Source organism: Mobula birostris, chromosome 8 (genome assembly GCF_030028105.1).
Source record: "Mobula birostris isolate sMobBir1 chromosome 8, sMobBir1.hap1, whole genome shotgun sequence".
NCBI lineage: Eukaryota > Metazoa > Chordata > Chondrichthyes > Myliobatiformes > Myliobatidae > Mobula > Mobula birostris.
Window position 1 is genome coordinate 118032405 of NC_092377.1, and position 27089 is coordinate 118059493.

The 27089-nt window shown below is 45.5% G+C and overlaps 1 protein-coding gene across 3 annotated transcripts; it reads right to left on the bottom strand.

Moving 5' to 3' along the window:
* Positions 1-7224: 7224 nt before the first annotated feature.
* Positions 7225-10988, bottom strand: LOC140201627 (trypsin-like). Of its 3 annotated transcripts, none has more exons than XM_072266017.1 (5): positions 10949-10988; positions 10206-10365; positions 9316-9566; positions 7903-8039; positions 7225-7409 (listed from the first exon to the last, which is right to left on the bottom strand). In XM_072266017.1, exons 1-5 carry the CDS (start codon positions 10986-10988, stop codon positions 7260-7262), a joined length of 738 nt encoding a protein of 245 aa, XP_072122118.1. In that variant the 3' UTR covers positions 7225-7259. The 3 variants fall into 3 exon arrangements, with proteins under 3 accessions (XP_072122118.1, XP_072122119.1, XP_072122120.1); XM_072266018.1 differs by having other exon boundaries at positions 9298-9566; XM_072266019.1 differs by having other exon boundaries at positions 10206-10349; positions 10945-10988.
* Positions 10989-27089: the final 16101 nt, after the last annotated feature.

Below are 27089 nucleotides of genomic sequence, written 5' to 3' on the forward strand. Positions count from 1 at the left end.
GAATATGACCTGTCTACAACCACTCTTTGCATTTTGTGTGCAAGCTAGTTCTTGATCTATAAAGCAACGTCCTCTTGGATTCCATGCCTCCTTACTTTCTCAATAAGCCTTGCATGGAGTACCTTATCAAATGCCTTGCTGAAATCCATATACACTACATCTACCGCTCTTCCATCATCAATGTGTTTAGTTACATCCTCAAAATATTCAATCAGGCTCGGAAGGCACGACCTGCCTTTGAGAAAGCCATGATGACTATTCCTAATTATATTATGCCTCTCCAAATGTGGATAAATCCTGCCTCTCAGGATCTTCTCCATCAACTTACCAAGCACAGAAGTAAGACTCACTGGTCTATAATTTCCTAGGCTATCTCTATTCCCTTCCTTGAATAAGAGAACAACATCGGCAATCCTCCAGTCCTCCGGAACCTCTCCCGTCCTCATTGATGATGCAAAGATAATCGCCAGAGGCTCAACAATTTCCTCCCTCACTTCCCACTGTAGCCTGGGGTATACTTCGTCCGGTCCTGGAAATTTATCCAACTTGATGCTTTCCAAAAGCTCAAGCCTATCCTCTCCCTTAATATCTACATGGTCAAACTGTTCAGTCCGCTGCAAGTCATCACTACAAACACCAATATCCTTTTCCATAGTGAATACTGAAACAAAGTATTCATTAAGTATCTCTGCTATCTCCTTCGGTTCCGTACACACTTTTTTACTGTCACACTTGATTGGTACTACTCTCTCACGTCGTATCGTCTTGTACTTCACATACTTGTAGAATGCCTTGGGGTTTTCCTTAATCCTGCCCGCCAAGGTCTTCTCATGGCCCCTTCTGGTTCTCTGAATTTCATTCCTGCCAGCCTTATAATCTTCTAGATCTCTATCATTACCTAGTTTTTTGAAACTTTCATAAGCTCTTCTTTTCTTCTTGACTAGATTTACAACAGCCTTTCTACACCACGGTTCCTGTACCCCACCATCCTTTCCCTGTCTCATTGAAACATACTTATGCATAACCCCACGCATATATCCCCTGAACATTTGCCACATTTCTTCCGTACGTTTCCCTGAGAACATCTATTTCCAGTTTATGCTTCCAAGTTCCTGCCTGATAGCCTCATATTTCCCCTTACTCCAATAAAACGTTTCCCCAACTTGTCTGTTCCTATCCCTCTCCAATGCTATGGTAAAGGAGATAGAGTTATGATCACCATCTCGAAAATGCTGTCCCACCGAGAGACCTGACACCTGACCAGGTTCATTTCCCAATACCAAATCAAGTATCTACATATTGTGTCAAGAAACCTTCCTGAACACACGTAACAAATTCCACACCATCTAAACCCTTCGTTCTAGGGACATGCCAATCGATACTTGGGAAGTTAAAATCTCCCACCACAACAACCCTGTTATTATTACATCTTTCCAGAATCTGTCTCCCTATCTGCTCCTCAATGTCCCTGTTACTATTGGGTGGTTTATTAAAACACCCAGTACAGTTATTGACCCCTTCCTATTCCGAACTTCCACCCACTAAGACTCCGTAGACAACCCTTCCATGACTTCCTCCTTTTCTGCAGCCGTGACACTATCTCTGATCAACAGTGCCACGCCCCACCTCTTTTCCTTCCGTCCCTGCCCTTTCTGAAACATCTAAAGCCTGGCACTTGAAGTTGCCATTCCTGCCCCTGCACCATCCAAGTCTCTGTAAAGGCCACAACATCATAGCTCCAAGTACTGATTCACGCTCTAAGCTCATCCGCTTTATTCATAATGCACCTCACATTAAAATAGACACATCTCAAACCACCGGTCTGAGCACGTCCCTTCTCTATCACCTCCTTCTCCAGGGTCCTATTATAGCTGTAACATTACCTCTCTGCCCTTAAACTCAATCCCACAATTGATGAAGGCCAATGCACCGTAGACCTTCTTAACCACAGAGTCAACCTGCGCAGCAGCTTTGGGTATCCACGAACTCAGACCCCAACATCCCTCTGATCCTCCACACTGCCAAGAGTCTTGCCATTAATGCTGCATTCTGCCATCATTTTTGATTTGACCTACCAAAATGAACTACCTCACACTTACCTGGTTTGAACTCCATCTGCCACTTCCCAGCCTAGTTTTGCATCCTAACAATTTCCCGCTGTAACCTATGACAGCCCTCCACACTATCCACAACACTCCAATCTTTGTGTCATCAGCAAATTTACTAACACATCCCTGCACTTCCTCATCCAAGTCGTTTATAAAAGTCACCAAAGTAGGGATCACAAAACAGATCCCTGAGGCACACCACTGGTCACTGGCCTCCATGCAGAATATGACCCATCTACAAACACTCTTTGCCTTCTGTGGGCAAGCCAGTTCTGGATGCACAAAACAGCGTCCCCTTGGATGCCATGTCTCCTTGTTTTCTCAATCAACCTTGCATGGGGCACCTTATCATATGCTTTGCTAAAATCCATATACACTACATCTACGGCTCTACCTTCATCAATGTGTTTAGTCACATCCTCAAAAAATTCATTCAGGCTCATAAGGCACAATTTGCCTCTGACAAAGCCATGCTGACTATTCCTAATCCTATTATGCCTCTCCAAATGTTCATAATTCCTGCCTTTCAGGATCTTCTCCATCAATTTACCAGCCACTGAAGTAAGGCTCACTGGTCTATCTCTAATCCCTTTCTTGAATAAGGAAACAACATCCGCAAACCTCTAATCCTCCAGAACCTCTCCCGTCCTCATTGATTATGCAAAGATCATCGCCAGAGGCTTAGCAATCTCCTCCCTCAATTCCCACAGTAGCCTGGGGTACATCTCATCTGGTCCCGGTGACTTATCCAACTTGATGCTTCCCAAAAGTTCCAGCATATCCTCTTCCTTAACATCTACAAGCTCAAGCTTTTCAGTCTGCTGCAAGTCATCCCTACAACCACCAAGATCCTTTTCCGTAGTGAATACTGAAGCAAAGTATTCATTAAGTACCTCTGCTATCTCCTCCGGTTCTATACACACTTTTCCACTGTGACACTTGCTTGGTCCTATTCTCTTACGACTTATCCTCTTGCTCCTCACATATTTGTCGAACGCCTTGGGGTTTTCCTTAATCCTGTCTGCCAAGGCCTTCTCATGGCCCTTTCTGGCTCTCCTAATTTTCACTCTTAAGCTTCTTCCTGCTTGTCTTATAATCTTCTAGATTCCTATCATACCTAGCTTTTTGATTCTTTTGTGAACTCTTCTTTTCTTCTTGATGAGATTTACAACAGTCTTTGTACACCACGGTTCCTGTACCCTACCATCCTTTCCCTGTCTCATTGGAACATACCTACACAGAACCCCACACAAAAATCCCCTGAACATTTGCCACATTTCTTCTGCACATTTCCCTGAGAATATCTGTTTCCAATATACGCTTCTAAGTTCCTGCCTGATCGCCTCATATTTCCCCTTACTCCAATTAATTGTTTCCCTAACTTGTCTGTTCCCATCCGTCTCCAGTGCTATGGTAAAGGAGATAGAATTGTGATCACTATCTCCAAAATGCTCTCCCACTGAGAGATTTGACACTTGACCAGGTTCATTTCCCAATACCAGATCAAGTACAGCCTCTCCTCTTGTAGGCTTATCTCCATATTGTGCCAAGAAACTTCCTGAACACACCTATCAAACACCACCCCATCTGAACCCCTCACTCTGGGGAGATACCGATCAATAGTTAGCAAATTAAAATCTCCCACCACAACAACACTGTTATTGTTACTCCTTTCCAGAATCTGTCTCCCTATCTGCTCCTCGATGTCAAATTATTGACCCCCTTCCTATTCCTAACTTCCACCCACAGAGACTCTGTAGACAACCCCTCCATGACTTCCTCCTTTTCTGCAGCCCTGACGCTATCTCTGATCAATAGTGCCACGCCCCACCTCTTTTGCCTCCCTCCCTGTCCTTTCTGAAACATCTAAAGCCTGGCACTCGAAGTAACCATTCCTGCCCAGGAACGGTTTTGATGGAACTGAACCAAACGTGGGTAAATGGGGAGATCTTGGATGGGAATGTTGGTCGGTACGGGGGTGGGGTTGGGGGGGGGAAGAAGCCGGTTTCCTCCCTGACTCGTATTAATACAATCTGATATCCTCTCCACAGGGTGATTCTGGGGTCCCGTGGTATGTCATGGGAAGCTGGAAGGAATCGTCTCCTGGGGGCTGGGTTGTGCAATGAAGGGATATCCCGGAGTTTACACCAAAGTCTGCAACTACATCGACTGGATCACGGAGACAATGGCAGCGAACTAGAGCCTCCAAGTTTCAATAAAAATCTCATCATGTTAAACCTGAAATATTGGCGATTCTTTTCATTTAGACTTAGATCATAGATACAGCACAGTGTCCCACATAAGCCGACACAGCATCCTCTCTGTAACACTATTTTCTACTCTCTCCCTTCCTTTTGTACTATCGCGATGGACGAACACGCGGAATGATCTGTCCAGATGACTCTGAAACAGAAACGTTTCACTGGAGTCTTTTTCCTGGGGTAGGGAAGTCGAAAACTAGATAGCACAGATTTAAGATGAGAGGGAAAAAGGTTTAAAGGAGACCTGAGAGGAATGTTTTAGACCCACCCTGGTGTCCGTGAGTGGATCGAGCTGTCAGGGGAAGTGGCGGGAGCAGGTACTTTGAACAATATTTAAAAGACACCTTCTGGTGCGAAGACAGGAAAGGGTCAGAACGAAATGGGCCAAACGCGGGAAAATCTGACCAGCTGATGTAGACTCACTGGTCAGCATTGATGAGGTGGGCCAAAGGGCCTGTTTCGGCGGTCTATCACTCTATGTGCTTATTCTCCGTCGCCATCCCAATTCACACACACACACAACTCTATCTCTCGTATCTCACAGATATCTCCTCCCTCTCATTCACACACACACACACACACACACACACACACACAGACACACACACACACACACACACACACACACACACGGGATCCAGACCCAGTGGGGTGACTAAGGTCTGAAGAAGGATGTGCTTACGGATAAACGGGGGAGTAAGCTGAGGGGAGCTGTGTGAGACCCACTATCTCGATGGACTAACGGAGGGAATGATCTGTCTGGGTGGCACTCAAACAGAAGTCCGAATGTCTTCAAACTTTCACTAAAATTCAGACCCGCACGTCCCGGCAAAATGAATATGATTTCTCTCTGCACTCATTGAATCTTATTGACAGTGACGATCAGTGACCCATGGATATGATGCCCTGTTCTCGTCTAGTAGCTGCTGTAGACCAGACAGCAACAGACCAGAGCATTAGAGATTCTGCAGATGCCGAAATTATTGAGGAACACGAACAAATTCAGCAATTCAGCAGGCCGGGGAGCATCTTCATCTCCTTGATCAAAAATGTGATCGCATTGAATTAAAGTCCTCGCCTCCCACTCTGAAGTTTCTGTAAGGAGTCTTACAGACGTTTCAGACCATGACCCTTCATCAGGACTGGAGAGAACGAGAGCAGGACCCAGAATGAGAAAGTAGGGTGAGGGGAAGCTGGCAGGTGATAGGTGATAGGTGAGACTAGGTGAGGTGCAAAAGATACAGGACTAAGGAAGAAGGAATCTGATAGAAACATAGAAAACCTACAGCACAATACAGGCCCTTCGGCTCACAAAGCTGTGCCGAAAATGTCCCTGCCTTAAAAATTACTAGACTTTCCCATCGCCCTCTATTTTTCTAAGCTCCATGTACCTATCCAAAAGTCTCTTAAAAGACCCTCTCGTACCGCCTCCACCAACGTTGCCGTCAGCCCATTCCACACACTCATCACTCTCTGAGTAAAAAACTTACACCTAACATCTCCTCTGTACCTTCTCCAAAGCACCTTAAACCTGTGTCCTCTTGTGATAGGAGAGAGAGCCAGGAAGGTTTTCAGATCGTCCAGTTGTATGTTTGGATCGAACGTCAGATATAGACGGAGCTGTTCCCTTTCCTGCCATCATATTCCTGATCCTGATCTCTTCCCTCAGCCCCAATCCCCTTCACTCATCCAAATCCTGCGAATCCCTCCTTATTAATTGATCTCAATCGGATATTTTGAGTAGAATTATTTCCGCAGGTCTAAAGAGAGAGAGAAAAGCGGTGGCTTGGGACAGTCATCTTTCACAATTCCGGCGAGGACTCCTGACCCGACCTGATGACCCTGCGTCCCCATTCTCAGACGCTGCCCCACCTGCTGCGTGTTTCCAGCGTAGCGTCTCCGTTTCAGACAAGAAAAGGACAGTGTTTCCCAACTGTGGTCTCACGGTGTTCAGTAGGTGTTCTACGGCATTTCTTTCAAACTACAACGGAATCACACAAACAGGCCGTTCGACCTTTTGCGTTCCTGCTGACCCACCAACACCAATCTCCAGCACTCGGCCCGCCCCTCTCTATGCCTCGGCTGTTCCATTGCTTGTCCGGATGCTGAGTTTGCTGAGAGTCCCTCTCAACAACCAACCTCCTCAGGCAGTGCGATCTAGACCTCACCCAGAGGTGAAAATATTGTCTTTCACATCCCCCAACTAAATCTCTGACCGAATACCAAAGCCCTTATGTTTCAGCCACCTTTGCCACTGGGAAAGTTTCGGAATATCTACCCTACAGTGTACAGTTCTAGACTTCGTGTCCCTGGGTCAGACCCACACCGAGAGCACCGTGCACAGGTCCTGTCTCCGTGTCCCTGGGTCAGACCCACACCGGGAGCACCGTACACAGGTCCTGTCTCCGTATCCCTGGGTCAGACCCACACCGGGAGCGCCGTGCACAGTTCCAGTCTCCGTATTCCTGGGTCAGACCCACACCGGGAGCACCGTGCACAGGTCCTGTCTCCGTGTCCCTGGGTCATACCCACACCGGGAGCGCCGTGCACAGGTCCTGTCTCCATATCCCTGGGTCAGACCCACACAGGAAGGTACGTGCACAGTTCCAGTCTCCGTATTCCTGGGTCAGACACACACCGGGAGCACCGCGCTCTGTTCCAGTATCCAAACCCCTGGATTCGGAGCAGGAGAACAGTGCGACAACACTCTCCCGATAAGTGACATTTGCCGAGCACAGAGACAACCAGTGTACAGGAAGGCCGTGATCTCAGATCAGGGCACGGAGGAGCTCGTCAGAGCCGGGAATAAAGACAGCAGGAGTCTATACAACGATTTTATTGACTTATTTGCAGATTTATAACAGAGCCTCCGGAGCGGGAGGTGGGGTCTTTAATTCGCTGCCATCGTTTTCTCAATCCAGGAGACGAAGTTGCAGACGCGAGTGTTGACACCGCGGTAAAACCTCTCGGCGCATCCGTAGCCCCAGGCGACCACACCTTGCAGCACCCCGTCACACACCACTGGTCCGCCAGAGTCACCCTGTAGGGAAGGACGGGGAAACGGATTCCGTCACCGGCTCTAAGGGACCGAGGCGTAGGACGTTCGGTAGATGTTTCACCGCCTCCCCTAGCAGCTGGACATTCATGAGGGTCAGGCAGTGGGGTGGGTGGGGGGAGCGGCGTTGGTCAATTTGCGAGAGTGTGGAGGGAATTCCATAGCGCAATGATCGGACAGCTGAAGGCACGGTCGCAATGGCGGAGAGCGGGAATTGACGATGGACAGGTCGAGATCGGAGGAAGGGGAAAATGGAGAAGGGGTGCAATTCTTTACAGCTCTCCCATCTCCCACCGATAGTGGAGGGGGAAGGGTACTGGTTGTCGGGGCCGGAGAAGCGCTATAAGCGCCGAGAGAGGGAGTTGATCACAGAGAGGTGGAGGGAGGGGGTCTCAGAGACGGGGATGTACTAGGGCCGGAGTGGGTCACAGTGAATGGGGGGAGGGAGTAGGGGTCGGAGTGGCGAGTTTTGCTGTACCTGGCAGGAATCCTTGCCTCCCTCCAGGAATCCGAGGCATATCATGTTGTTGGTGATCACCCCCGTATACGATTTCTTGCAGAGCGTCTGGCTGACGATGGGGGCTTTCAGACACTGTAACCGGTCACCGTTGACGGCTGGGTACGCACAGTCCGGGATGTGGAGAGGGGTTGGGGGAGAACGTTAGAGCCAGCAACCACTCCCCAGAGCGACGCGACGTCCCTCGGCATGAGAGAGGCTAATCAGCCCCTCTGCTCTACCCTATTATCTATTGGGATTGTTGCCGCCTTCAGATCTCACCGTAGGCACCCTCTCTTTTTTCCCACGCCACCCCTGAACCCCAGGAGTTAAACGTCCCCAATTCTGGTCCCACATCGTCTCTCGACCCAGAGTCGAATGGCACTGATGGTGCTGGAGGAAGTTCCAGACACCATCTCCCTCCCTCGCTGGATGTGAAACTCTTCCCCTGTGCACTCCCGGAACCTTCCAGACATCTGCCTCCCCCACCCCACCATCTTTCTCTCTCTCACCCCTCCCTCTTTCCCATGCGCTCTCTTCCGCTCTCGCTCTCTCTCCCTTTACCTCTCTCCTCCCTCCCTTTGCTCTCCCGTCTCTCTCTTTCTTCCTCTCTCACACTCTCTCCCCTAGCATCTTGTGGCTACGGGGGTCAGGGGGTATGGAGGGAAGGCTGGGGCGGGGTTCTGAGTTGGATGATCAGCCATGATCATAATAAATGGCGGTGCAGGCTCGAAGGGCCGAATGGCCTACTCCTGCACCTATTTTCTATGTTTCTATCTCTCCCAACCACTATCTGTTCCTACGAGCTGCCCTTCTTCCTTGCCGGCTCCCTCACTCCATCTCGCACAATCTCACACTTTCTCTCCCTCTTTCTCTTTATCCACCCTCCTGTCACCTCTGTCCCCATACTCTCTTTGCTACCGCTGTTCTCTCCCTCCTTCTCTCCACTCGTTCCCCATTCCTCCCTCCTCCCTCTATGTCCGCTCCCTCTCACCCCACTTTCGCCTCACTCTCTTTTCTTCTCCTTTACCCACACTCTCACTTTCTCTCTCTTTCTCCCCGACTCCATCTCTCTCCTTCACCCTTCTCCTCCCCGCTCTCCTATCCCCTCACCCTCTCCCCCGTTCGCTCCCTTCTCATCCTTTCTCACTTACCTGCAGTCACACTTTGTCTATCTCTCTCTATTACTCTCCCATCTTCCGACTCTTGCCAGCTCTCTCTCTTTAAATCTCTACCTTCTCACTCTCTCCATCTTTTCATTCTCCCTTACCTGCTCTCTTACAGCTGTCACTCCTTCTCCCTCCTCCTCTCTCTGTCCCATCACCCCCTCCCTTTCCCTCCCTCTCTGCACTCTCCCTCCGCCCACTTTCCCATCACCCTCTCCCCGATCCTCACCTGGGTCCTTGGTGTTGCCCCAGCCGGAGATGAGACACTCATCGCCTGCCATTGGGCACTGCGTTGGGAGAGAAATGGCGGCCACGTTGCGGTTGAGGGCGGCGGGCTCCGACAGTTTGATCAGCATGATATCGTAGTCCAGGGTGTCGGAGTTGTACTGGGGGTGTCGGAGCACCACCTCCGATTCGATGAACTGCTCCGTCTCTTCCACAACCGTGATGTCGTGTTTACCCAAAAGCACCCACATTTGTCTGCGGGGAGGCGGAGGCAGCAGACTAGTCACAACCCTCAGGAAAACATCGCTGTACACCTGTCCCCAGCATATAGGGCCGGAAGGGGTCACAGAGAAGAGAAGGGTGCAGGGGGTAACAGAAACGGCGAGGGGTGTAGGGCTTGGAGAGGGTCAGAGAGACGGAGGAATTTAGGGACCGGAGAGGATCAGAGAGACTGTGAGGGGTGTAGGGGCCGGAGAGGGTCAGTGAGACTGTGTGGGTGTAGGGGCTGGAGAGGGTCAGAGAGACTGTGTGGGTGTAGAGGCCGGAGAGGGTCAGAGAGACTGCGAGGGATGTTGGGGCAGGAGAGGATCAGAGAGACTGTGAGGGATGTAGGGGCTGGAGAGGGTCAGAGAGACTGTGAGGGGTGTAGGGGCCGGAGAGGGTCATAGAGACTGCGAGGGTGTAGGGACCAGAGGGTGCAACAGAGATGGAGAAGTGTGTATGAACCGGATGGGATCACAGAGACGGGAAGAGGTGCAGCTGCCGGAGAACATCACAGAGACGGGGAAGAGTGTAGGGCCGAAGGAGGTTACAGACACTGAGTGAGGGGTGTAGGGGCTGGAAGGGTACGCTCGACTGGGCCTAAACCGTTCTCCTCCCCTTTGCCAGACTTACCTCTGGTAGCAATGGGCAGCGGACACCACCCAGTTCTCGTTGAGGAGCGACCCGCCACACAAGTGGTAGCCGATGTTGAGTGAGACGATCCAGGGGGTGGAGTGTTCAGGACACTCGTACCCCCCGATGATCTTGTCGTCGTCGCTGGTGGGAGCGGCGGCTGAGGGGGCAGAGAACATGGTTAGACTGATTGCAAGGGGAGTAATGGTGAGTAGAGAGAGAAAGGGGAGGGAGAGAAGGAAACCGAGTGTGGTTGAGAGTCAGATGGGGAGAAGCATAGAAGGTGAGATGTGGGAAGGAAAGGTGCAGAGGAGAAGAGGGAGAGGAGGTAAGGTGTGTGGGGAGAGTAGGTGGGGCAGATGGGAAGAAGAGACAGGAATGAGGATAAGGAGGGAGAGGGAGGGATCGAGGTAGGAGAGGAGGGTGTAGGGAAGAGGGAGATGTGAGGAAGAGGCGAAGTCGAGGGAACAGGGAGATAGCAGGAAAAGGTGGAGGATAGGGAAGGGTAGAGAGGAAAAGAGGGTGCTGAGAGGGACGGGGAGAGTAGGAGGGGACTGGGAAAAGGAGGGTGGAGGGAAGAAGAGAACATATACGGTAGTGGATATTTGAGCGGGGGTGTAGAGGTCTAAAGAGGATAGAGAATGGAAAGAAGAGATTGGGAGAGAGGGTAGGCAACGAGGAAAAGGTAGAAGGTGGGTGGGAAGGACAAGACGAGGAGGGAGGGCTGTCAGCAACGGACCTACCAGTAAGCCCGAGGAAGGCAACGAACAAGAGGGTCTTCATGGTGACTGCGATGCCCAGAGACGGAGGCACGGCGGGTGCCGAGGGGGCATTTATCCTGCACTGGGGACCCTTATCGGAGGGAGCGTTGCAGCTGCTGGGGGACCTCGGGGCAGTTACAAGACGTCCCGCCCTTGAGCAGTGGGTGGGGAGCGGACGGAGTGTGGGGGAGGAGAGTCAGCTGTCAGATTCCCAGCCTCAATGCTGAGTGGTCAAGGACGAGAAGCGAGGTAAGAGTTGGGGATGTCACCAATCCCAGGGAAATCATTGTGGTGGAGGTGGGCGGGGGGGTCTCTACTCTATCAGGGACTCAATGGACAGTGTGGGAGGTGATCTCCCCGAGGAAGGTGGAAGAGAGGCGGAGAACTGGAGAGAGCGCCGGGTTGTTATATAATCATATAACAATTACAACATGGAGACAGGCCATCTCGGCCCTTCTAGTCTCTGCCGAGCTCATACTCTCACCTAGTCCCACCGACCTGCACTCAGCCCATAACCCTCCATTCCTTTCCTGTCCATATATCCATCCAATTTAACTTTAAATGACAATATCGAACCTGCCTCAACCACTTCTGCTGGAAGCTCGTTCCACACAGCTGCCACTCTGAGTAAAGAAGTTCCCCCTCATGTTACCCCTAAACTTTTGTCCTTTAACTCTCAACTCATGTCCTCTTGTTTCAATCTCCCCCGCTCTCAATGGAAAAAAAACCTATCCACCTCAACTCTATCAATCCTCCTCATAATTTTAAACACCTCTATCAAGTCCCCCCTCAGCCTTCTACGTTCCAAAGAATAAAGACCTAACTTGTTCAACCTTTCTCTGTAACTTAGGAGATGAAACCCAGGCAACATTTCAGTAAATCTCCTCTGTACTCTCTCAATTTTATTGACATCTTTCCTATAATTTGGTGACCAGAACTGTACACAATACTCCAGATTTGGCTTTACCAATACCTTATACAATTTCAACATTTCATCCCAACTCCTATACTCAATGCTCTGATTAATAAAGGCCAGCATACCAAAAGCTTTCTTCACCACCCTATCCACATGAGATTCCACCTTCAGGGAACTATGCACCATTATTCCTAGTTCCCCCTGTTCTACTGCATTCTTCAATGCCCTACCATTTACCATGTATGTCCTATTTTGATTAGTTCTACCAAAATGTAGCACCTCACATTTTTCAGCATTAAACTCCATCTGCCATCTTTCAGCCCACGCTTCTAACTGATCTAAATCTCTCTGCAAGTTTTGAAAACCTACTTCATTATCCACAACACCACCTATCTTAGTATCATCTGCATACTTACTAATCCAATCTACCACCCCATCACCCAGATCATTAATATATATGACAAACAACACTGGACCCAGTACTGATCCCTGAGGCACGCCGCTACACATCGTCCTCAGTTATCCACCACTACTCTCTGGCGTCTCCCATCTAGCCATTGCTGAATCCATTTTACTACTTCCATATTAATGCCTAATGATGGAACCTTCCTAACTAACCTTCCCTGTGGAACCTTGTCAAAGACCTTACTGAAGTCCATATAGACACCATCCACCGCTTTACCCTTGTCAACTTTATTAGTAACCTCATCAAATAATTCAATGAGGTTTGTCAAACATGACCTTCCACACAGAAATCCATGTTGACTGTTCCCATTCAGACCCTGTCTATCCAGATAATTATACCTATCATCTCTAAGAATACTTTCATCAATTTATCCACCACTGATGTCAAACTCACAGGCCAATAATTGGCAGGTTTACTCTTAGAACCCTTTTTAAACAATGGAACCACATGAGCAATACGCCAAACCTCCGGCACCATCCGCGTTTCTAATGACATTTGAAATATTTCCGTCAGAGCCCCGGCTATTTCCTCACTAACTTCCCTCAAGGTCCTAGGGAATATCTGTCTGGACCCGGAGACTTATCCACTTTAATACTCCTTAAAAGCACCAGTACTTCCTCTTATTTAATTGTCATACTTTCCATAACTACCCTTCTTGTTTCCTTTACCTAACACAATTTAATATCCTTCTCCTTAGTGAATACCGAAGAAAAGAAATTGTTCAAAATCTCCCCCATCTCTTTTGGCTCCGCACATAGCCGTCCACTCTGATTCTCCAAGGGACCAATTTTATCCCTCACTATCCTTTTGCCACTAACATAACTGTAGAAACTCTTTGGATTTATTTTCACCTTACTTGCCAAAGCAGCCTCGTATTTTCTTTTAACTTTTCTAATTTCTTTCTTAAGATTCTTTTTACATTCTTTATATTCCTCGAGCACCTCATTAACTCCAAGCTGCCTATATTTATTGAAGATCGCTCTCTTTTTCTGAGCCAAGTTTCCAATATCCCTTGAAAACCAAGGCTCTCTCAAACTTTTAACCTTTCCTTTCAACCTAACAGGAACATAAAGATCCTGTACCCTCAAAATTTCACCTTTAAATGACCTCCGTTTCTCTATTACATCCTTTGCATTAAGCGAATTCTTCCAACCCACTCCTTCGAAATCCTTTCACATCTCCTCAAAGTTAGCCTTTCTCCAATCAAAAATCTCAATCTTAGGTCCAGTCCTATCCTTCTCCATAATTACACTGAAACTAATGGCATTGTGATCACTGGACCCGAAGTGCTCCCCAACACATACCTCCGTCACCTGCCCTATCTCATTCCCTAACAGGAGATCCAACACTGCCCCTTCTCTAGTTGATACCTCTATGTATTGCTGCAAAAAACTATCTTGCACACATTTGACAAACTCCAAACCATCCAGTCCTTTTACATAATGGGCTTCCCAATCTATGTGTGGAAAATTAAAATCTCCCACAATCAAAACCTTGTGCTTAATACAAGTATCTGCTATCTCCTTACAAATTTGCTCCTCCAGTTCTCGGTTCCCATTAGGTGGTCTATAATACACCCCTATAAGCGTCACAACACCTTTCCTATTCCCCAATTCCACCCAAATAGCCTCCCTAGATGAGTCCACTAATCTATCCTGCCAGAGCACCACTGTTATATATTCTCTCACAAGCAATGCAATACCTCCCCCTCTTGCCCCGCCTATTCTATCACACCTGAAGCAATGAAATCCTGCAATATTTAGTTGCCAATCACACCCCTCCTGCAACCACGTTTCACTAATAGCTACAACGTCATTTTTCAGGTATGATCAGGAAAAACCTCCCACAGCGCTCCCTCCTCACAACACCTCCCATGGCACTCCCTCCTCAACCCCTCTCCCACAGCGCTCCCTCCTCATCCTCTCTCGCACAGCGCTCCCTCCTCATCCTCTCTCGCACAGCGCTCCCTCCTCAATCCCTCTCCCACAGCCTCTCTCCTCAACCCCTCTCCCACAGCGCTCCCTCCTCAACCCCTCTCCCACAGCGCGCCCTCCTCAACCCCTCTCCCACAGCGCTCCCTCCTCATCCCCTCTCCCACAGCACTCCCTCCTCATCCCCTCTCCCACAGCGCTCCCTCCTCAACCCCTCTCCCACAGCGCTCCCTGCTCAACCCCTCTCCCACAGCGCTCCCTCCTCATCCCCTCTCCCACAGCGCTCCCTCCTCAACCCCTCTCCCACAGCGCGCCCTCCTCAACCCCTCTCCCACAGCGCTCCCTCCTCATCCCCTCTCCCACAGCACTCCCTCCTCATCCCCTCTCCCACAGCACTCCCTCTCCCACCGCGACCCCATCTCAGCCTTCTCCTACAGGGATCCCTCCTCACCCTTTTAGGAGTGACGAGGAGGGAGCCCGTGGAGGGGTATTGAGGAAGAAGTATTTCTGAGGGAAAGACGATGTTTCTGATTACAGATTATCCCTCCCTAGGTTCTTTTCTAATCCCCCCCTCCCGAGGGAATAGCCCCACCGCATTTGAGAGATACATGGGACAGGTGACGTTCCCCACACTCCCCGTCCTTGACCAGTCAGCCTTGAGGGTGGGAATCAGACAGCTGAGCCCCGCCTCCCCAACTACTGCCAAAGGACGGGACGTCCCGTGACTGCCCCGAGCTCTCTCAGCAGCTGCCGTTCTCCCTTCGATAAGGGTCTCGCCCCGGTAGAAACTGGCTCAATGCCGACCCTCCCCACGTACCCCCCCCCCCACCACCACCACACTGCATACAGCTCTGGCCAACATGCAGACCCTGCTGTTCCTTGCCGCCAATAAGTTGACTCGTTCACTCCCTACCCTCCCTGAGTTCACCACCACTCCCCATACTCGGCGAGTGTGCCCACCTCCATTTCCTTCCTTTCTCGTTCCATCCCTCCCTCTCCATCCAGCTCTGCCCTTCCCTCAATTTCTCCCTACTTCCCTCAGCCTCTCTCTTCTCCCACCCCTCTCCCCTACCACTCCTCTCTGTCAATCTCTCCCCCCTTTCCATCTTCCCCTCCCTCCAGACCACGAACACAGAGACCGTAAGTATGCACTGTGTTCCCTGTGTGGAATTAACCCATGGATACGGAGACTGGAACTGTGCACAGTGCTCAGTGTGCTCTGATCAAGGGGTACAGACACTAGAATTATGGACGGTGTTCCCAGTGTGGTCTGACCCGGGGATACGGAGACCGGAACTCTGCACCCGCTGTGGTCTTAAATCTAAATGTATCAAAGGACCGCCCCTGTCTGCAAATGGAGTAGCAGTATTTTTCTGCTGCCCTTAGTTTTCTTTCTCTCCCCGTAGTTTAAGCTTTGAATTTAAAATTTTTACTTGTTGATTCTTGAGGGTGATCAATATGTCTATGTCTACAAGAAGTGGGAGGAATTTACCTGAACCCAGTGAGAAAGGTAATGGGAAAGGAAAGGTGGGAAAGGAAAGGTGCAAAAGGAAAGATCTGATGAAACGCCATCGTCGGCTGAAGATATCGTTCGGACACTCAATTCAATTAAGGATCAGAATGGATCAATTAAAGACCAACTGGAAAGGAATAGTAATGGAATGAAGTCATCTCTGGAAAACTAAAAGACCTGGAAACTCAAATTATTTCACACGAAAAGGAAATGAATATAACTAAGCAAAAGCTGTCTGAAGCTACAACTCGTTTGGAAAGATATCAAAATAAGATTATAGACCTGGAAACTAGGTCTCGACGAAGGAATATAAGAATTGTTGGGCTGCAGGAAGGAGCTGAAGATGCAGATCTAACGGCTTACTTTGGTAAGCTTTTCCACTCTTTATTTCCTACCATTCTAACAAAGCCGCCTGCTATAGGAAGGGCACACAGGGCATTTACCTCGAAATCGAAGGACTCTAGTAAACCAAGATCTGTTCTGGTTTGCTTTCATCACTTTAAAATTAAATATCAAATAATACGACAGGCACAAAAACAGAGAGTTTTTAAATTTATGGAATCTGAGCTCTGCTTCAACGAAAATTATCCAAGAGAGATAATGGAACAAAGATCAAAATTTGAACTGGTAATGAAACAAGCATATGATAAGAATCTTTTCCCGTCTTTGAGGTATCAGACAAGAATTAAATTTTTTCCTGCTAATTCTCCTCCTCGTACTTTTTTTGATCCAAAAGCTGCACTGGATTTTGTTCAGGCTTTGCCTGCTGCTGTAACCGACACCGCTGTTGAATGATCCATCTGAAAGGCTGTTTGGCTATTTGTATATTATTCACATTTTGGAAAGAAGATTTATGATGGTCACTTGTATATTTCATCGAAAGACTAATTAAAGAACACGGGGAGTTGTTCTTTATTGCATATTATTGGTTTTCTTTTGGAAAGATTTATGGTTTAAGTATTTCTGCTCAAATGATCTCTGGACATTTTATGACTGAGGGAAGAAGATAAGGCGATTTGTTCCTTTAATTTAATACTTCGTAGCTAATTGGTAGTTTTTCCTAGTAATAGGGCTTTTTATATATTTTTCTGTTTTATTGTAACATTTTATAATTGAATTTAAAGCTTTTTTAGGGAATTAATATTAAACTTAAACATGGCACTGGTTTTTCTCTCTAAGGGATAACATTATTTTGGTTCTTTCTTCTTTATCAGTCGATGGAATGTAAATACCTTTTTTGCTGAGACTTTGTTGTCTTTTTCACAAGGTCATTCTACTTTTACACTAACTGGGGGGAGGGAAAGAAAACACAGACAGAACAGTCAGCAGCTTTGAACTCTATCGTAGATCGCTTGCCTCTTTCGGGTTTCCGGGTGTCGGTGGGTGGGTTTAGAGTTAGTTTTTTCCCATTGGGTGGTTCCGGAGCATGCGTGTTTTTTATTTGGTTGTATTATTTATCGCCGCCATCTTTGATCATCCTGTATTGGTACGTGCTTTGTGCATGTATAAAGTAGAATGAAATTATAGTATACTGTTCAAACGGATTAATATAATAAGTTGGAATGTACGTGGTTGGAATCATCCTATTAAATGAAAGAAGACTTTTAAAATTATTAACCGATTCCAACCTGATATAATTTTTGCTCAAGAGACACATATCAGGGTGGGAGATCAAAATAGATTTTTAGATGGTGGAATGGTTTGCAATTCCACTCTACTTCTCAGAGTAAAACAAAAGGCGTGTCTATTTTCATTAAACCTAATATATTTATTCAAGAGGATATTGAATCAGATTCTAATGGTAGATTTTTAATTGTTAAAGGAACAATCTGTAACAGAAAAGTTGTTTTGGTTAATTTGTATGGTCCTAACTTAGATGATCGTTCTTTTTTTAAAAAGGTATTTGCTTTACTGCCTGACTTAAATGAATATATGCTCATAATGGGTGGGGATTTTAATCGTTGTTTAAATCCTATGATTGATAAGAGCTTAACCAATCAACGACTTCCAAATCGATCCACGTCATTTATTAATTCTTTTTTTGATTGATTTTGGGTTGATTGATTTGTGGAGGTATCTTCATCCCGATAATAGAGAATATTCTTTCTTCTCACACGTTTATAAAAAGTATTCAAGGATCGATTATATTATAATCGATCCCCGCTTCTTGCCTAGTGTTAAAACCTGCGAATATGACGCTATTGCTATATCTGATCATGCGCCTCTGAGTTTGTCTTTTGAATTTGATGATGTCATTCTTGCCCGCCCACCTTGGCGCATGTCTCAGACATTATTGCAAAACTCTGACTTTGTCACTTTCATTGAAACCCAGATAAAAGAATTTTTTTTCTTTTTAATGATATAGGGGGTATGTCTAAATTAGTCATATGGGACACATGTAAAGCATTTTTATGTGGTCAGATTATTTCTTATTCAGCTAAACTTAGAAAACAAACTAAAGCAGAATTAGATAGAATTTCAAAACAAATTAAAGATTTAGATAATATTTATGCAATTTCCCCCAATACTGATTTATTTAAACAAAGGGTGGAACTTCAATCACAATATAACCTGTTATTAACTCATCCCATTGAAGGTTATTTGCTGAAGTTAAAGAGCCAATTTTATATGTCTAGAGATCAAAATAATAAACTGCTTGCATCTCAATTAAAAATGGCTGCAGCCAAAGGCAAATCATGAAAATTCGTAGGAAAGATGGTATCTTAGCTCAGGAATATGAAGAAATTAATAAGATTTTTCAAGATTTTAATGCTGAGCTATATAAATCTCAATGTCCGTTAGATTCCTCTAAAATGAATGCTTTTTTAACGAAAGATTGTTTTTCCTAAAATCTCGGCTGAGGATCAAAAGACTCTTGATGCTCAAATTACTGAAGCCGAAATTTATAAAGCTATTTTTCAGTGCAATCTGGTAAGTCCCCAGGACTTGATGGCTATCCTGTAGAATTTTATTAAAAATTTGGAAAGTTGCTTTCTCTGTATATGTTGGAAATGTTTAAGGATTCTTTTGTGAAAGGTAACTTACCCTCTACTTTTTATGAGGCCTCTATTGCTTTAATTCTTAAAAAAGATAAAGATCCTACTGACTGTACTTCATATAGACCGATTTCATCACTGAATGTTGACGCTAAGATTTTGTCAAAGATAATGGCTAATCGGTTGGAGAATATTTTGGGTAAAATTATTTGTAAAGATCAAACAGGCTTTATAAAGGGTCACTATTCCATTTCAAATATTCGGAGACTATTTAACATTATATATTCATCCTCTTCTAAAATTCCACAATGTGTTGTATCTTTGGATGCTGAAAAAGCGTTCAACCGAGTTGAATGGAAATATTTATTCAATGTTTTAGCGAAATTTGGCTTTGGTGTTAATTTTAATAATTGGATTAAAATGATATATAAAGTCCCTATTGCTACTGTTGTCACTAACAGTTGTAGGTCTCCTTTTTTTCAGCTTTCACGGGGGACAAGGCAAGGCCGTCCATTAAGTCCTTTGTTGTTTAATTTAATATTAGAACCCCTTGCTATTGCTCTTCGTGAGGCTAAAAATATCCATGGGATCTTTGTGAATGAGACCATGCGTAAGGTCTCTCTTTATGCTGATGATTTATTGGTTTATATATCTAACCCTGATGAATCCATTCCTGCCTTTCTAAAATTATTTAATGAATTCGGAGGTTTTTCAGGATATAAAATTAATTTTAGTAAAAGTGAATTGGTTCCTTTAAATGATTCTGTCTCTATATATGATAATACTTCTTTAAAGTTTCAGACTCTTTTAGATATTTAGGTATTATAATTGCTAAAAAATATAAGGATCTTTATAAAGCTAATTTTCTTCCCTTAGTAGACACTATGAAGTATTTATTTAGTAGATGGAGTCCACTTACATTTTCACTTGTTGGTCGTATTCATATAGTTAAAATGATGATTCTACCGAAATTTTTATATTTATTTCAGAATATTCCTATTTTTTGACTAGGAAGTTTTTTGATCGGATTGATTCTATTATTTTATCTTTTACTTGGAATAATAAAAGACCAAGAATTAGTAAATGTCATTTACAAAAATTGAAAAGGGATGGAAGTCTTACTTTGCCTAATTTTAGAATGTATTATTGGACTGTTAATCTGCGATATATGTCTTTTTGGTTATATTGGGTTGATAAGGGTGATCGGTCAATTTGGGTAGACCTGGAACTGAAAGTTGTAAAACAGTTTAATTTAACCTCGTTATTGGGGGCTCCTTTACCTATGCAATTAGGTAAAGTTGTTAATTTAAACCTATATCCTGTGATTAAGTATCCTTTACAAATTTGGCTCCAGTTCCGCAATTTTTTTAATCTTAAAAAATTTAAACTTTGTAGTTTAATTTACCGAAATTACTTTTTTAAGCCTTCTTTGTGTGATCCAATTTTTTTACTTTGGAAAAAATAAAGGTATTAATTCTTTTTTGGATTTATTTAAATAAGATAGATTGATGTCCTTTGAACAATTAATTGATAAATATTCTCTTTCATACTCACACTTTCTGCAATACCTTCAAGTTAGATTTTTTTACAAAAATATTTAAGTAATTTCCCTTACATATTGGAGGTTGACCTGTTAGATACTATTATGAGTATGAATCCTTTGATTAAGGGTTCTATTGGAAGAAATTATAATTTACTATTACAATGGGATAAGCGTCCTTTATCTAAGATTAAACAGGATTGGGAAAAGGAACTTAATTTGACTTTTATGACGGAGGATTGGATGCAGATATTGAAGTTGGTTAACTCTTCTTCAATTTGTGCCAGTCATTCATTAATTCAATTTAAAATTGTACATCGTTATCATTTGACAAAGGAGAGACTTTCTAAAATCTTTCCTAATGTTGATAGTCATTGTGATAGATGTAAAACTGAGATAGCTACACTGACACATATGTTTTGGTCTTGTTCTATATTGGAACAGTTCTGGAAGTCGGTTTTCTTAACAATTTCTAAAGCACTTAAAATTCATTTACAACCTAATAAATTAACTGTGCTTTTTGGAATAGTTCCTCAGAATATTCATGGTATTTCTGTGTCTGACCAACATGTTATTGCATTTGTTACATTGATAGCTAGGAGGGCCATTTTGTTGAAGTGGAAGGATACATCAGCTCGCACTTTGTCACAATGTTTCTCTCAAGTGATGCTATGTCTTAGTTTGGAGAAAATTAGGAGTCGAACCTTTGAAACTTTATTTGATTTTGAGAAAAGATGGGGCTCATTTGCTCGTTATTATCATTTGAGTTAATTGATATAATCTTTCCACAATCTAGTTGTAAATTTTTTTAGTATATTTTCTTTTCTTGCTGGCGGTTTGATGTTTATTTTTAGAAGCTTTTTGTATGATGCATGGCTCCGGGGTTGTACACCTAACGGGTTCTCTTTTTTTTCCCTCACTTTTCTGCTCAGTAAGTTTTTTTTGTTATCACAGAATTTTGTTTTCAATCTTTAAGATGATGGGTTTTTTTGAGGCATTGTAAGTGTTGTTACTTCGATGTACTCATGTTATTTTTCCTATGTATACAATAAAAAGATTTGAAAAGAAAGAAAATCTAAACGTACCTTGTCCCTGTCTCTCTCACACATCTTTTCGGTCCCTCCCTCGCCCTCTTCCCCTTCCATTTAACCCTCCATCTCTTGTCCCTGCGAAAACCTCTTTTCCGTATGAACACGGTGAGAAGGCAATGGGAGGCAACCAGTGACAGAAACAAGGTGTCGCCTGGATCGCCTCCCTTGTAGACACTTATCCCGTACGTCGGGGCTCCCTCATCAGAACGAACTGGGTTCTCACAGCGGCGCACTGTGAGGAGAGGCAAGTCACCGGGGCCACCCTCAGCTTCCCTCCCATCCCCCCCCCCAACCACCCTTCTTCACCCCCACAACCTCCTTCACATTTAAAGCTTCGGTGTGGGCTCAAGAAACGTCCCTCTGCCGACAAGGAGACGGCAAATGATGGAATCTGGAGCCATCCACATACTGCTGGGTCGGGTAACTTCCAAAGACAATTAGAAACAGGCCCTAGAGAGATTAAGTTCGGGTTCATTGTCACGGCACACGCTTCCAGGGATAAACTCAGGTGTAGATTTATTGTTGTGCATACGCGCGCAGACACACGCATACTAGCTCTCAAATGCAACAAAGATCAGCTTTCAGCAGCATCAGCTCAGTAGATTACAAACACGGCAAGTGTAAATTACATAAACGTAAATTAACATAAATTATACATAGCTTACTCAGCATGCTAAACTTAACAGCATTGGTGCAATATTATGAAAGGAGGAAAGAGATATGGCCTGAGTTAGTGATTGGGGTTCCACGGGTTGGTTCAAGAACGGAATGATTGAAGGGAAATCGCTGTTCCTGAACCCGGCGGCGTGGGACTTCGGGATTCTGTTCCTCTTGTCAGATGGGGGCTCCAAGAAGATAGCACAGTCCGGATAGTGAGGGATCTTTGATGGTGGATGCTCTTCAGGGAACGCCGTCTTGTTGATACTATGGAGGTGTTGGTATTGGTATACTATTCACATATATCAAGATACAGTGAAAAGCTGTCTTCTACAAGTTTGTCAGAGGCACAAGTACATGCATTCACATGTGCAATGAGAAACGAACTTACAGCACAGCATTCACAAGAAAAACATCAATTATACATAAACTACGTAGAGATTTCACAAGGATAATACGATTAAAAGAAAAGCAATGTTAATATTAATATACTTGACAAATATATATATAACTATATAAATATATTTTTAGCTATACTTTGACAAATCTTATTGAATTTTTTGATGAGGTTACTAGGAAAGTTGATGAGAGTAAAGCGGTGGATGTTGTCTATATGGACTTCAGTAAGGCCTTTGACAAGGTTCCACATGGAAGGTTAGTTAGGAAATTTCGATCGTTAGGCGTTAATATCGAAGTAGTAAAATGGATTCAGCAGTGGCTGGATGGGAGACGCCAGAGAGTAGTGGTGGATAACCGTGTGTCAGATTGGAGAACGGTGTGTAGCGGTGTGCCTCAGGGATCTGTACTGGGTCCAATGTTGTTTGTCATATATATTAATGATCTGGATGATGGGGTGGTAAATTGGATTAGTAAGTATGCAGTTGATACTAAAATAGGTGGCGTTGTGGATAATGAAGTCGGTTTTCAAATCTTCCAGAGATTTAGGCCAGTTGGAAGAGTGGGCTGAAAGATGGCAGATGGAGTTTAATGCTGAAAAATGTGAGGTGCTACATTTTGGCAGGACTAATCAAAATAGGACATACATGGTAAATGGTAGGGCATTGAAGAATGCTGTAGAACAGAGGGATCTCGGAATAATGGTGCATAGTTCCCTGAAGGTGGAATCTCATGAGGATAGGGTGGTGAAGAAAGCTTTTGGTATACTGACCTTTATTTGGCGCAGCATTGAGAATAGGAGTTGGGATGTAATGTTGAAACTGTATAAGGCATTGGTAAGGCCAAATTTGGAGTATTGTGTAAGTTCTGGTCACTGAATTATAGGAAATATGTCAATAAAATTGAGAGAGTACAGAAGAGATTTACTAAAATGTTGCCCGGGTTTCATTTCCTAAGTTACAGAGAAAGGTTGAACAAGTTAGGTGTTTATTCTTTGGAGCGTAGAAGATTGAGTGGGGACTTGATAGAGGTGTTTAAAATTATGAGGGGGATTGATAGAGTTGACGTGGATAGGCTTTTTCCATTGAGAATGGGGGAGATTCAAACAGGAGGACATGAGTTGAGAGTTAAAGGGCAAAAGTTTAGGGGTAACACGAGGGGGAACTTCTTTATTCAGAGTGGTAGCTGTGTGGAACGAGCTTCCAGCAGAAGTGGTTGAGGTAGGTTCAATGTTGTCGTTTAACGTTAAATGGGATAGATATATGGACAAGAAAGGAATGGAGGGTTATGTGCTGAGTGCAGGTCAGTGGGACTAGCAGAGAGTAAGAGTTCGGCACAGACTAGAAGGGCCTTAATGACCTGTTTCCGTGCTGTAATTGGTATATGGTTATTTATATGGTTACTGAGGCAGTGATTATGGCTGTGCCAGTGGATTCCAGAACTGAATATTTGAAGAAAAGTAACTGTTCCTGAACCTTGAGTCTTCTGTACCTCTTGGTCGACGATAACAGCTCGAAAATGGACTGCATTCTGCCCGGAGGTTGGAGACCAGTGGTGTTCCACTGGGATCTCTTCTGAAACTGCTGCTCTCTGTGATTTTTATAAATGACTTGGACGAAGAAGTGGAAGGATGAGTTAGTACCTTTGCAGGTGAAACGGAGGCTGGTGGTGCTGGGATCAATGGGACATTGATAGGGCACTGAAAGCTGGGCTGAGAAGTAGCAGGTGGAATTCAAAGTGAAAAGTCGTAAAGTGATCTCACTTTGGAAGGTCGAACTTGAAGGCAGACGACCGGTATAATGGCAGGATTCTTGGCAGTGTGGCGGAACAGAAGGATCTTGGAGTGCATGTCCATAGATGTTTGGTGCCACTTTGAGGCCAGGTGGACTTTGGAGGAGCAACATCTCATATTCTGTTTCGGTAGTCTCTAACCTTACAACATCAAGTTCTCCATCTTCTGGTAACCATTCTCCCACCTTCCCTTATCCCGATGGCCCCATAACCTTCCTCGTTTCCCTCCTCCACCTACATCCATCTCCCTCTGGTTCCCCACCTACTTCCTTCATTCCATGCCTGCTGTCCTCTCCTCTCACACTCCTAATCCTTCACTTCTTTGCCCCTTCCACCTGTTCCCTCCACCACCCTCACCTATCATCTGCCAGCTTGTATTCCTTCCCTTCTCCTCCTTATTCTTGCTTCTGTCCTCTTCTACAGTCCTGGTGAAGGGTCTTGGCCCAAAACGTCGACTCTTTATTCCTCAGCGAGATGCAGCCTCACCTCCCTTTGGCTCCTCTCCTTCTCCCCCACCCTTTTTTTCATAGCCGCTGATCTCCTGCTTCAGTGCCTTACCTTTTTCAGGTATTACCTCCTCGTCTCTACTTCCTTTCCTCTGCCCCCACCTTCACCCTCTCACCTGGTCACCATCACTTCCCAGTTTGTACTGCCTTCCCTCTCCCCACCTTCTTATTCTGGCTTCTTGCCTCTTAATTCCTCGTCCTGATGAAGAGTCTGGGCCCAAAATGTCATCTGCTTATTCATTTCCATAGGTGCTGTCTGATCTGCTGAGTTCCTCCAACATTTTGTCTGTGTTGCTTCAGATTTCCAGCAACAGCAGAATCTCTGTTGTCTACAGGATAGTTCCTGCAGTGCATCTGTAAAAGTTTGTCAAAATGTTTGCTGACATTCCTATAGTCTCCTTAAGCCTTTGTAAAAGTAGAGACACTAGCTGGCCTTTATTTTTATTTAGAGATACAACATGGCAGAGACCCTTCTGGCCCAGCAATTCACCCTAACCTCATCACACAACAATTTACAATCACCAATTAACCTATTAACTAGTAGATCAGTTAAGTGGGGAGCATCCCATCACACAGCTGATCTGTAGATGGGGACAGGCAATGTGGCAGATGTGGAGTGCATGGACTATCTCCACCCAGGGAAGTGGGGGGTGCCCCTTCATACTCCTGACCTGTAGACAGAGGGACAGGTAATGTGGTAGATATGGAATGCATAGACTAATCCTTGCATAGAAGTGCAGGGATGGGGGTGCTGGGGGAAGAAGTGAGGTCTCAGTAGACCCATGCCCTGTACCTTGTGAGCGCATAGTGGGTATATTGATACTCCAGTACCCTTCCTGATCAAGGGGATCCCCAGGGTATTCTACGCCTACCCCACAATATATCGCAGACCATGGCGTTATTGCTGTTCTGGAAAGGGATCAAGACATACAGGACTAGAACAGCAGTCGGGCTGGGGAGGGGTTGCAATGGGCGAGGAACAAGCTGCCAAATGGCCTAATGCTCCTTCTCTTCCTCATGTTAATCCAGGCCTCACATCCCTCTCAGTCTCTGTGACCTGCTCCAGGCTCTAAATCCCTCCCCAGTCTCTGTGATCCCGTCCAGCAGCTCCTCTTCCCAGTCGTTGGGTAGGTTTGAGATTAGGGTGTTTGGTGAAGCAATCAGTTCCCTACATCATCACCCACTCTCTCCCCACCTGCAGTGACCACGTTTCACCTGGGTGAGCACAACCTCTCGGTGCTGGAGAGGTCAAAATAGTTCAGTCCGGCCAACAGAACATTCGTCCTACGATGCGCGGACCCTGGACAATGACATCACGCTAATCCACCTGTCCTGGATGCCACCACTAACCAGAACGTACCGACCATCACCCTGCCCACAGAACAGATGGAGCGTCACCATGAATGAGAGTAAGCAAGTCGACAGGGAGTGGGAGAGGGGCAAGGATGGTAGGGGAAGCGAGAGAGAAGGGAGGAAATGGGGGGAGAGAAGGGTTGAGAGAGCAGTAGGGGACAGATAGAGGACAGATGAGGTGTAAAGTGGCTTTGGAGAGAATTTAGGGGGACATAGGGAGGGGTGAGGTAGAAGTGTGGATTTGTGGGGAGCAAGGGGTGAGTGTTTGGGGGGGAGAGAGAGAGAGACAGAGGTGGAAAGGGGTGCAGAATCCAGTCTGCCCACCCACATTCATATGCAGAGGATTAGAATACAAAAGCAAGGATGTAATGCCGTGGCCTAATAAGGCATTGGTCAGCCTGCCTTTGCAGTATTGTGCAGTTTTAGAATCTGAAAGATGTGTTGACATTGGAGAGGAACCAGAGGAGGTTCACAAGAATGAAAGCAGGAATGAAGAGCATTTGACGGTGTTAGGCCTGCAGTTTAGAAGAATGGCGGGGATGGGTGGGATCTCATTGAAACATATTTCATATCGAAAGGCCCAGATAAGTGGACGTGGAGGAATTCCCTCGAAAGAGAGGTGAATCTGTGAAGCCAAATTATTGAATATATTTAAAGCAGAGTTTGATAGGCTCTTGATTAGTCAATGCTTTAAATTTTGCAGGGAGAATGGGGGTAGGGGTAATAAATCAGCAATGATAGAATGGGGAACAGACTTGATGTTCCTATACGTGGGGAGATAGTGACGGACTCTGCTTCCCATTTTTCCCAACAGGGTGACTCTGGCGTGCTCCTGGGAGTTGCCTCCTGGGGCTTTGAGTGTGGGTGTGGCAGGCTATCCCAGAGTCTACACGAGAGTGCTCTCATACATTCAATAGATCACTGAGAGCCCTCTAGTGTCTCCTGTGGGGCAATGAACCAGTGTGGA